At 37.8% G+C, this 12,580-nt stretch overlaps 1 protein-coding gene across 5 annotated transcripts in view; it reads right to left on the bottom strand.

The window, feature by feature from the left end:
- The window catches only part of LRCH1 (leucine rich repeats and calponin homology domain containing 1), a 231,129-nt gene extending 223,373 nt beyond the window's left edge, over nt 1-7,756 (bottom strand). For 2 of the 5 annotated variants that reach the window (XM_051987311.1, XM_051987314.1), the window contains exon 1: nt 6,938-7,753. In XM_051987311.1, coding sequence (XP_051843271.1) covers nt 6,938-7,247 — 310 coding nt within the window. In that variant the 5' untranslated portion in view covers nt 7,248-7,753. Of the gene's footprint in view, nt 1-6,937 lie in introns of all 5 variants that reach the window. The other 3 variants (XM_051987312.1, XM_051987313.1, XM_051987315.1) reach the window with 3 other exon arrangements.
- Between the last annotated feature and the right edge of the window lie 4,824 nt (nt 7,757-12,580).

Below are 12,580 nucleotides of genomic sequence, written 5' to 3'. Positions count from 1 at the left end.
TGAAGGTTGTGGGGCATATAATTGTATGATCTTTTTCTAGATGCATGATTAGTATGCTGCTGCCTTGTCAATAAAGCAGCCTGTAATACAAGTGATAAGAATAGCATTTATGATTTTGGAAATTGCCTTTGCCATACCACAATGAAGTGGTACTGAACATTTGACCAAGATTCAGAACCACTATGCAAACCAGTCATCTTCCTCCTCAGCACTCAAAAAGACTCTGTAAAGAAAATCCCCTCTACCTTAACTGGGAGTAGGGGGGAATTTCTAAGAGAAAAGTATTATTAATAGTGAGAGACTGAATAACTGGGGGGAGGGGGGAATTTCTAAGAGAAAAGTATTATTAATAGTGAGAGACTGAATTTGTTTATGATATTTATAATGAAATAATTATTGGGCTTCAAATGATTACACAGTCACTTCCAGTAGTGTTCCCCTGATATTTTAAAGTCTACCCAATTTCAAATTATTTAATTCATGTATTTCCAGACAAATAAATTGCAAGATTGGCCCATAGTAAGTGTTTAATAAATACTTATGGAATGACTGACTACATAACAGTGTCCAGCAGATTCATTCTGCTTGTCATCAGAACTCTAAAATGTTGAAAATTTCTGAAGCAACAGATCAAACAGATCAAACATATGAAGGGCACTTACAGCCTTCACATCTCAGACTTCACTCTATCCAAGAGCATTTAGATCAGTGTTCCATTAATTCCACTTCCAAGATGGCACATCAGGAAGTCCTGGATACTTCCCCCTTTCTCTTTTTATTTTCCTCTCAAAGTCCAATATTTGCACAAGTAGGGAAATAGAGAATAAGAAGCCCTATTCTGGACTCAATTAAGTCCTAAATTAGACCAGTAACTGTAGCTCTCACTCTGATAATGAAATTGTAGCAGAATTCCCAAAAGCTCTTTAAGAAGATTCTTTCCAAATACAAAATCCTATGTATTTGTTACTAAAGATAGTAAACAAGTAAGGAAAATGTATTTTTCCTAAAGCTTATTCTAAATTAATCCTTGAACTTCTTTAAAAAGGAAGAAAAATGGGGAAAAATTGAATATTATGAAAAACAATCTCAAGTTATTAACAATAATTTGAAGCATGAAATTATTTTAAATAATCTGTTTCAGATATTTCAAAAACCTCAGCCACTTAAAAGTCAAATTTTTAACTGTTCTCATTTTCATATCTCACTGTCTTCAACATCCTTTGTTTTGTTTTTGTTTTTGTTTTTATTAAAGCTTTAAATTTACAAAACAAGCATGGGCAATTTTTCAACATTGACCTATGAAAAGCTTTCTGTTCCAAATTATCCCCTCCTTCCCCCACCCCACCCCTAGATGGCAGGTGTCCAATACATGTTAAATACTTGAACATCTTTTTTAAATTGTTAAATGAGAATACTATATTTGGTAGAACTTTGATCAAATTTTCCCTGTACATCTTAATTTCATGGAAGTACCTGCTTTATACTGGTATTTCAGATATTAAGCCACTAAATCATCTCATACTCTAAATTTTTTCATCTCATGCTGCCCCCTCCATTCAATTTCTATGTTATAATTGAAGTCCTTTCCCATCATTTCATAGATATGGTGATGTAACTCTCTGGACCAAAAAAAGAAAACATTCAGTGGTTCCTTGCTGATTACAACCTATACTTTAAAGCCTTCTGTACAATCTATAATGCTTTTTTAGTTCTTCCCCATATAAACTGCACCATTCTTCAGATAGACACATATCTGTCTTTCAGTTCTCCCTCCCCATCCTCAGCTAGTGAAATCCAATTCACCTTTTTGATCTAAAATCCCTACATCTAGAATCTCCACTAACGACCATGAAAATGACCTCTCTTTCCCTTAAACACAGACTTTTTATGCATACAATCTGACAATCTCCATTGATTTCATCTCTCCTTGTTGACGAATTGCTACATAAAGATTTTTTTTATCTTATCTCCTCAATTAGATATACAACTCCTCAAAGGATTAAACTTTGTACTTACCTTCATCACCCCAAAATATTATGAATTTAATATATATCTAATTTAATTTGGGATTCTATTTGCCAAGTGAGGTCCAGTCCAAGATATTAATGACGGGTTACTTTTTTATCTATCCACCATGACCACATCATTCTTCCTTCTCCTTTAATTCTTCTTTCTGTACTTCTAAGATACTCACTTTACTTTTCAAAATCCTCTCCCCAATTACAAAGGACATACATTTCTTCTCTCCCCCCTCATTACACAATCATTTTCCTATGTTCTAGGTACATTAACCTATTTATAAAATGTTTTGTCCACAACTACTATCTTTGGCAATAGGTTATTCTTTAAATAAGACAGTATGTTGAATTCAATAAACTTTTCATCCTGAATAATAATATTAATAACTAATAAATTATTAATGAAATAGGGCCTCTCAATCTTAATTTCCAAAAACAAAAAGCTAATGAACAAGAATCTCTTCAGTCCATAAAAGGGTAAAAAATGTTTTGGACTATAGATTCTGAAAATAATCATTTAATTTAAGCACATTACGGTGTTTATGTAATGCTGTTCCATGAGTATCTGAAACAAATTTCTAAAGTTTCTAATAGTTTCAAATGTTTATAATGTTACTTATTACTTTATTAAACAAGTAAAAACACTGAAACAAAATTAAATAAGTGTCTGTGTATCACTATGTTAGGCACTAAGCAGAGGGACACAAAGAGCATGGAACCTAACACAGTCCAATTCTCTGACAGATATGCTTATCAATGGCCTCAGGGGAATAAAATGGAAATAAAACTTAATTTAACATTAATTTTTATATATCTAAAGCAAGAGCAAATCAACTCTAATTATTTTTTTTACAAATGAGATAAATAAGACCTAGATAGGTTTCAAGTGACTTATCCAAGGTCACAAAACTAATTAAAGTGGTATTAAAACTCTGGTGTTGCAAATTTCAGAGTCCAGTACCCTTTCCACTCTTACACCATACTTCCTCTGTGAATATCTACAGTTGCTTATTTCCAGGTAGATTAGGCATTTCTGCATTTACTTTCACAAATGTTACCTAACTCATTTTTCCACTTAACAGCATTTTCTAGACCCAAGCAAAAAGTACATAGTACATATGTGTATGTATATGTGTGTGTGTGTGTGTGTATACATAAAGAGAATCAAAATGATATTATTACCTTAGAGTCGAGTTACAATGTGTCTGATTGTGGCTGATCATTCCAATATGAGCTTGGAATGCTCTGTCACAGTTCAGACACAAATAGTTCATATGAACATTTGGGGAGGATGCTCTAATTTTGTGCATTTGGTATCTACCTGATCCACCTAACTCTCACTTGTGGCTCCAAGAAGGGGTGGAATACACAGCAGCCACACTCCAATAAACCATTTTGGCAAACAGATTTACCAGAGTGAGAGTAACAAAAGGATCTCAAACCCTATGGTAAGTTAGTGGAGTGTCTACCTCAGGCATGTAAGACTTCCCCGGTGGAATGAGTGTATAAGAACAATTTGTTTCAATGGCCATGAAGGCAGGTAAAGCAGATATTATGGAGCACACATGTAAATAAACATGTGAACACATGTATATGTATATGTGTGTGTGTGTGACACAAATAGATAGAAAAGGCTTTTGTATACCTACAAATATACATGTTGTCTCCTCAGCTCTACTCGAAGTCCCTGGATATCAGGGACAGTTTTGGATTTTGACTTTGTTTCCTCAGGACTGATGACAGAATCTTTCTGGTGCATATTAAGATATTAATAAATTCTTGTTCATTGACTGAAAGATTTTCACAATTTTGCAGCCCCATTCTTTGAGACCTTTAAATTTCAGTTTCTGAGATACAGTTTAAAAGTGAGCTAGTGAGAAATAATTCTTTCCTTTATGTTTTACCACTGATAGCTTCTGTTCTGTGACACTAACCTTTATTGATAAGAAATATCAATACTGAGTTGTTGTCTAGAGGCAATTTAAACTCTTACTTTACTTACTGCTTTTTCCAAATATCAAAAAAGTATTCAAGTAATCAACCTTCAGGAAAGAATACATGTTTTAAAACCAGCTTCTGACTTGAAGCAAAGATGTTCTGAAAATTGGTGTTTCTCCAATATCTGAAAAATTTTTCAGCAGATCTGTGTATTCAAATTCAAGAGCACTGGCAACAGTAAGCAAATATAAATATTTTAATTATTCTTGTCATCTTTTTTTGTCCTGACTCACATACAATTTTGGGTCCTGTGGAGTTTTGAAGTAAGGTTTATCATGAAATAAATCCAAGTAAGGGAACTAAAATTTTACTGTTCAAAGCAAAGTAAGTTGTGTAAGGAACTCAGTCCTGGATCCCACCCCCACCATGCATCATGCAAAAAAAGAGTTCTTCATTTTTATTTAGTTGCTCTCATTAGAGACTTCTCTTTAAGATTCCATTTTTAGCTTAAGGAATGAAGCTTTAGAAGAATGTCATTATCTAGAATTTATACAACATGGAATGGGCTAATTACAAGTGTACTGTTATAGAAAAGCACTAGATTTAGAGTCAAAAGACCTGGTTTTCAATCCCAGTGGGACTTGCTACCTGTGGGGACCTGAATAAGCCATTTTATACTTTTGTGAGATTTTTTTTTTTTTTTGGTAAAATGAGGGACTCTGACCAGATGATTTCTACTGCTATTTCTAGTTCTTAATCCTATGAGTAACTCAGGGAACCCACAACTAAAATTACTTTAAAAAAGGGAAGGGAAGAACAGGAAATACTGAGTCCCAATAATAATAATGTCTTTAATTTATTATTGAAGCAACATGTAACAACTGTTAGATTATACTATATAATGGAACCATCTCTGATCTTTAAAAAAAAAAATTATTAATCTAAAAGAAAGTGAAAGCAAATATGTAAAATAAGTATAAGTTTCCCATTTTGAGGAAAAAGAGGTTACAACATAATCAAATAAATTATAAAAGGTACACAGACTATTCAAATATCAATATTTTAATTATTCTTGTCATCTTTTTTTGTTCTGACTCACATACAATTTTGTGTTCTGTGGAGTCTTGATGAAGAACATTCTTAAGTCTACCTTAAGACACAAGACAAGTTCCAAGAGATAAAATTACTTAAAATTAGACCCAAAAGGAAAAAAAAAAAAGGCTTTGCATGATCTGATCAATTTGGGGAATTACTTCTGCTTCAGAAGATGTAGCTAAGAAGTAACAATATAGAAAAGAAGCTACCCAGCTGTGGCCATTACATATCTGGAAATGCCCAATTTCTTGACTGACATGAGTATTCTTAAACACAAGTCACAGAACTCTGACTGCTTCAAATATAATAACCCTGGCTTCTCCTGTATTCCAAAAGCTGAAACTGCTTTTCTCCACTATTAAACCACAAGAGGAATTTATATTTTCTCTCCAGAGTGGAAAAGAAATCAGTCCCAGTCTTGTAATCACAGGAGAAACCTTCAATATTCAAAAAAAAAAAAAAAAGAATAAAATAAGAAGCACTTGAAGAGGAACAAGCCAAAAACTAAAAAAATAATAATAATAATAATCTTATTCCTGGGAAAGAACAAAGTTTGCCATGAAATAAACCCAAGTAAGGGAACTAAAATTTTACTGTTCAAAGCAAAGTAAGTTGTGTAAGGAACTCAGTCGTGGATCCCACCCCCATCATGCAGTGTATATTCTTAAGGTTGCTGTGTATGTATTATAAGTTAGCAAAGAAAAAACAGACTTTGTAGAAATATGTCAACACATGACATAACTTGAAAAAGTTGGCTGTTCATTGGCACGGGCTGCAACTTGCAGGGCTCATATTAAGTGGCTACTTTCATTACTTTTCTTGTGAGGTTACTTCCATTGCCCCGGAAAATATCAAGTTAAAGACAGCTAAATAATCTCTTTTATATACAAAACTGTATGGACAGTTAACGAATATAAAGTTCAGAAAGATCCAATCCTTGCAGAACAGACTGTTTATTTCAATTCAAGACAGCCCTGGAAGTTTCTTCTACACCACAACAAAAATAGGAAGAATCCCTCATTCAACCCCTACATCACTTGTAACTAAATTGTATCTAAATATAAGTGTGCAAGAGCCACTCAAAATGCCTACAAGGCTACATGGAGATGGGGGCGGGGAAACTCTCTCTCTCTCTGTCTCTGTCTCTGTCTCTGTCTCTGTCTCTGTCTCTGTCTCTCTCTCTCTCGCTGTCACACACACACACACACACACACACACACACACGATTTCACGGTGTACCCAGAGCCTACGCTAATTAGGTCCCGTGGGCAAAACGCAGGCGCCTGTTCATTCACAAACGCACAGCCAATAGATGGGCACCAACACCCTAATCCAGAAAGGCGGGTATCTGCACTGTAACAGAGAGGAGGGCATGGGTGGATGGAAGGCATGTGTCAGATTCACACCCACCCGGCGACCCACAGGGCAACGTTTTGCACGCCCAATCCCGACACTTCCACACAAACGTGCCTGCCAGTAGCTCCAGCGGACACCGGCTACGCCGCGGCGCACGGAGAGCTGCGGCAGGATGTGGAAGAGGGAGAGCACCCCCGCCCACGAGCACGCAGACATGAACACACACATACACACGCAAGCTCAGACAGAGGCGCGCCTCAGCTTTCCCCGGCGCACATGAGACAGGCCCATCCGGAAGATGTGGAGCAAAACTTGGGATCTGTGCACCGCACAATTCCAAACCCGCGTCCTTCTTCCTTCCCTGAACACACACACACACACACACACACACACACACACACACACACACACACCCCGCAACTAGAGAGTGTACAGGTTAATCTCCGTCTCTCCAGCTTTCAACCTGGCAGTAAAATAAAAGGGGACGATACACACACACACACACACACGCGTGGCAGCCGCGTACTCACCTGCCTGCACAGTGTCTGAGAGGTCATGTCCGAGGGCCACGGTTCTGGGAAACTCCTTCAGTTTTCGGGCGCTGAGGTTGAGCCCCCCGGAGTTGGCCGCCTCCTCGAGCGCCCGCTCCAGACCTCGGTTCAGAGGCAGGTTGTAGCCTCCCCCGCCGCCCCCAGCTCCGGCTCCAGCCCCTCCACCAGCTACTGCCCCAGCTCCGCTGTGGTGGTGATGGTGATGGTGATGGTGATGGTGATGCTGGTGCAAGGCTGCAGCCGGGAGCGCAGGGGCGAAAGGTTGGGGCTCACTGCCCAGCGTCGCCATCTTCTTCCCCCGGCCCCCCCACCCCGCCCCTCCGCGCTGGCGGGGGTCCCTGCGCCCCCCAGGGGGGGAAGGGAGACTGTGCCTCAAATCGCGTCCCTCTCTACAGGAACAGACGGGCAGGCAGCGCCGCGGGGAAGGGGCAAGAGAGTGGAAGTGGCGGGCCGCGGTTGCCCGTTTCTTAGAGATTTCCTTTCCCTGGGAAGCGAAGGACGGCGGCGGCGGCGGCGGCGGCGGCGGCGGCAGCAGCAGTAGCGCGCATGTGTCTCTGGCTGGGGCTCCCTCCTCTTCGGCCTTTCTCTTCCTCCTCCTCCTCCTTCCCCAAGCTGTCAATCCAGCCCCGAGTCCGGGTTAGGGCAAAGGCGTCTTCCCCGTGCAAGTCCAACTTGCCCCAGCCAGTTCACTGAGCATGCCCACAGCCCCCGCGGGCAAGAGGCGCGACTTTAGACAAGTGGGAGAGTGGGGGAAAGGAGGTTGGGCTAGCTGTCCCCGCCTCCGCCTCCGCAAGAGGGTGGAGAGCAAAGAGGGACTGACTGCGCCCAGCAATCGAGGTGCCAACCCCGAACAAGAAAGGAGGGATAGAGGCACCCTCAACAAAGAGAAGTCAGCGCCCGGAGAGGGGCACAGTCCTTGAAACCGGGGAAGGAGTCACATACATACGCATACACACACACACACACACACACACACACACACACATACACACATTGGGGTGAGGGGACTGACTTTTTGTCCAAGGCTCCCTTTTCTCCTGTCTTTAGAGATCCCCAAGGTCAGATTCTTTGCTAGGTGATAGATGGAATGTAAACGTAGTTAAGAAGGAATTAGCCAAATTTAGCTCTTTTGAGAAAGTGCTTTGTACCCAAAGGATCCATCTCACTTTTAACAGATAGGTCTCCAAGATTCATTAGCCAATCTTTAGTTCCATTTTGGAAGAATAAGAAAAGGACTGAATGGGGGTGAAGGGGGAACAAAAGAGGGAATAAAAGTGCTGAAGACCACCAAGACCCGGGAAGGAAGGATTTTGTTGTTGTTTGTTTGCAAAATGACAATTTGCTTGGAGAAAAGATATTATGCGGGTTCAGGGAAAGAGAATTAAATAGAAAAGAATACCGTGAGACCCAGGACCTAGGTGTGTGGGTTTCAGTAAGCAGTGGCTACAGTTGCCCTTATTGAGTAATGTAATACTGGAGTCAATCCAATTGCTTTAGACCAGGTCATTGTTTATATCTTGAGTGAATTTTCTCTGCCCCTCTTCTTTCACCTGGTCAACAGTAATACAGAAAAGTAATGAATACTAGCAAATTCTCCAGCTTCCCTCGTACTATTTATTTCCTGGCTATCTCCCTAACCTCCACTTTGTTATAAAGTCATCAATTTACTCAACAAGCAGAATGAGGAAAGAAGCTAGGTTAATGGGAGAAGCACTGGATTTGTAGTCAGGACATCTGAATTTAAATACTAACTCTGATATTAATACACTTAGAACTCTGGATAGTAATATCTTCATAACCTCAGTTTCTTACTCTGTAAAATCAATGTATTAGATTAAAATGTACTCACTAAATTTTAGTCACTAATATTAATATTTAGTCATTAAATATATTATTTAATATGTTACATATGTCTTATTTTAATAATGTTTTCAGCTCTATATCCTAGAATCCCATGGCTAGGGCTTTGATGTGTATTGGGTAAATATTCCTTTTTTCCTCTCCTCCTCCAATTTAAACTCCTGGAGGTCAGGAATGTAAAATCTTTGAATAGTAAAACTGTTTCATTTTTGTCTTTGTGTCCTCTGGACCCCAAATAATATCTTTATAAATGTTTTGAAATTTTGTCTCTGACACTTAACTAGCAGTGTGTCTCTGGGCAAATCACTTAACCACTGTCATTCTTTTTCCTTATTTGTCAAATAGAGGAATAACACTTACCTCATGGGTATGAGAATCAAATGAGATAATATACATATAGAGCTTTGCAATCTTTAAAATGATATATAAACGAGATCTATTATTATTCTAGCTAATTTATTGAGGAAGAAACCATCTGATATAATACACTCCAACCCTGTAGGGAGAACTGTCTTGGCCAGTCTGCAGGCTTGATTTGCTCACCCTTCATCTCAGTCTAGTGGTTTCTCTGGTTTCTTTCATGTTTCAACTAAAATGTCATCTACAGGAAACCTTCCCCATTCCCTCTTAATTCTAGCGCTTTTCCTCTTTTAAGTATTTCCTATCTATCCCATTTATAGTTTGTTTATACATATTTGTATCTTGTTTTTCCCCATTAGCTTCTAAACTCCTTGAGGGCAAACTTTTTTGCCTCTTTTTGTATCTCCAGGGTCTAACACAATGTCTGATAGGCCCTTAATAAATAATTTTTTGTTACTGATGGAAATGGAGAGTACAATACAATGGATAAGGAAACAATGCAGATATGGAAGATGAGGGATCAGTTCCTTTCAATGACAAAGATCATAGAATCACAGATATAGAGATGTTAGGGATTGTTTAGTCTAACCATCTCATTTTATGTATAAGGAAGCTGAGGCCCAGAGAATTTAAGATAGTCAGGAGCAAAGATAAGATTGAAAAGAGGTGCTCTGATTCCCAAACTAGCACCTTTATTATACACCACTAGGAAAAAGGGAAAGAGAAATGTCTCTTCAGTGACATAGACACAGTCATTAGCATCTGAAGTCAATACTATAATCGGTCTGGTCCAAATCATTTGTATAATTCTAGCATTTTTTCTCTAATGCCTGACTTTCATTCTTAAGTGGCTTTAGACTAGGAGGTGAGCTTTTGCAATAGAATTCTGATCTTTTTATTATATAGTTTAAAAGAATAGAAATTTGCACATAATAGAGTTGCAGTTTCATGTGCAATTATCTTTTTTTTTTTTTTTTTCTGTTCTAATCTGTTTGGAAATGCTTAAGAATAAAATAAATAAATAAATTCAAAGAGACTAGTACCACCTGCTGGTGACACCTCGGAATTCTATGAATCAGGTTCTAAGGTACAGAATATTTTTGAGGGGTTCTTTGTGCTTTTTCCTTAAAAGCTAGAATGTTTGAGCTACCCTAGAACTTAGAAATTATCTCCTTCATTTTGTTCATGAAGAAACTGGGATCCAAAGAGAAATGACTTGCTCACAGCCACATGACTGTGTATTCATGGCAGAGCTGGGACCAGAACACCCAGTTTGGTGTTTGTTTTATTGAACATCCTTGCCATGATTGTTTATGAAATCAAACTGAAAACTATTCAAGACCTTAGCTTAAAAGATCAAGGTTTCTCACTGAATCTAATTGTCCTAATCTTTATCTGGCCACTGGACTCAGATAAGTGAGACTGGTGACTTTATGCAACCCAACGAGACTTAAATTCAATTCACTTGCAAATCATGACATCACCTCCCTGATGTTGTGGTCCTTTCAAGAGCAAAGAAAAAACAGTAGCTTGAGTTCTTGCTCTCATTCTTTACCTTGCCCTCTATGAAATGAAACTCCAAATGTGTCAATTCCCTCCATTGATACAGGTGAGTAATGATCTATAATTTATAATTTTGTAGAATGATCTAGAATACTGAGAGAATTAAGTGACTTATCTATGGTCATGAAGACAATAATAGGTAAAAGAGTCAAAAATTGAATCTAGGTCTTCCTTAGTTCCATTGGGCCAAGTTTCTTTTCATCCAAAAGACTCACTAAAATCAAATTTCAGTATTTCAAGATTAGAATAAAAGGAAGGAGGGGAAATCCACTATTATATATAAATAGAATTCCACCGTTCTTTTCACTCATCCCAAAGATCCCCAAAAGAAAAGTTTGGGCCAGTCCTTCACGGCAGATATTCACTAAAAAAAATTATAGACTTCTAAAATTTTAGAGTTGGAAGAAGCCTTTGAAATTAACCTATTTAGCGTAACATTGTCATATTACAGATAAGGAAACTGATATAGAGAGTGGATAGCTGATTTGTCCAAAGTCATACAACAGAATCATCTTCAAACTTGGATCTTCTCATTCCTGGTCTTTACAGTATATTATACAATATATATACAGTATACAGTATTACTACATTAAAGTATATTCTATATAGCATAATCTTTACAGTGGACTATATTTCTGGTATTCTTTCAGCTATAACCGGGTTGGTTGTTTGGGAATTTTTTTTCAGTGTTCAATATGCATTTTGACAATAATCTAAGTGATCATCCTGCAGATGGACATAGTAGCAAGCAATCATAAGACGATAAGGGTTTTTTTTAATCCCCCAAAAAACACTTTGAGAGAAATAGGATATTAAGCTATCATTCCCAATGAAAATATCTTACAGTTCAAATTATATCTTATAACAAATCCCCCATCTTATACCTTTAAAGTAGGACCCATTTATGAGATTTTCTTCTATCTTTTTTTTCCATATGAAACATTGTACATTAAATAAAAAATTTCCCTTATTGCTGATTTTTTTCTCTTTTGTATCATATTTGTAATTTCATTGTTGTATAGTTTGGGTGTAGAAACTGATTGATATAGAGGCTGATTAATAACCATATAATTTATAGTCTGACAAAGCTGTTTGGAGCACTGAATGATTAATATGACATGTCCATTGTCACATAGCTAGTATGTTTCAGAACTAGGACTTGAACTCAAGTCTTTTTTGTTCAAATGCCATTACTATCCATTAAACTATGCAGCTGAATGTTGCTATTATTGTTAATACAAGTTTTCAAATTGATAAACTATAGAACCCAGTATGAAGAAGGTTGGCACCGTGAATGAGAAGGGAAAAAATTGACCCGGATGAAATTGATCTTGATCATTTTTCAAAAACTGAGCAATATGACACCCCAGTTGTTGCTTTTGCCTTCTGCCTGCCTTCTGAGCTGTATTCTCCCAGGACACCATTTTTTATTGTTATCTTTGTTTCCTTTTTTTGCCCTTTTCCTTTACTTCCTGATTTGGAGAATGCAGTTAAAGTCTGGTGCTACTTGGAAGCTAACACTTTCTTCCTTCCTGTTGACAGCTTTTCTGGCCTGAGCATACTCCAATCACTCAAACCGCTGGGAGATATATAAAGGCAAAAAAGGTGAGAAACAATACTAAGGTGTTTCAGACCACAACTGAATTGTAGAAAGGCAAAAAAGTAGAGAAGACCATGTCTATTTCTCCTTGATATTTTCAGCATGAAATATTGATGATCACAAGAAAAAAAGGTCTCTTATTCAAGTTTTTATAGACAAATAAATTTTTTAAAAGGTCATAATTTTTAATTTTCTCCCTGCACCCAGAAAACAAGATACCAGTTATAATATCCTACTGA

This window comes from Antechinus flavipes, chromosome 3, assembly GCF_016432865.1.
Source record: "Antechinus flavipes isolate AdamAnt ecotype Samford, QLD, Australia chromosome 3, AdamAnt_v2, whole genome shotgun sequence".
NCBI lineage: Eukaryota > Metazoa > Chordata > Mammalia > Dasyuromorphia > Dasyuridae > Antechinus > Antechinus flavipes.
Note: the sequence above shows the minus strand (reverse complement) of the source record. Positions and strands in the feature narration are given on the sequence as shown.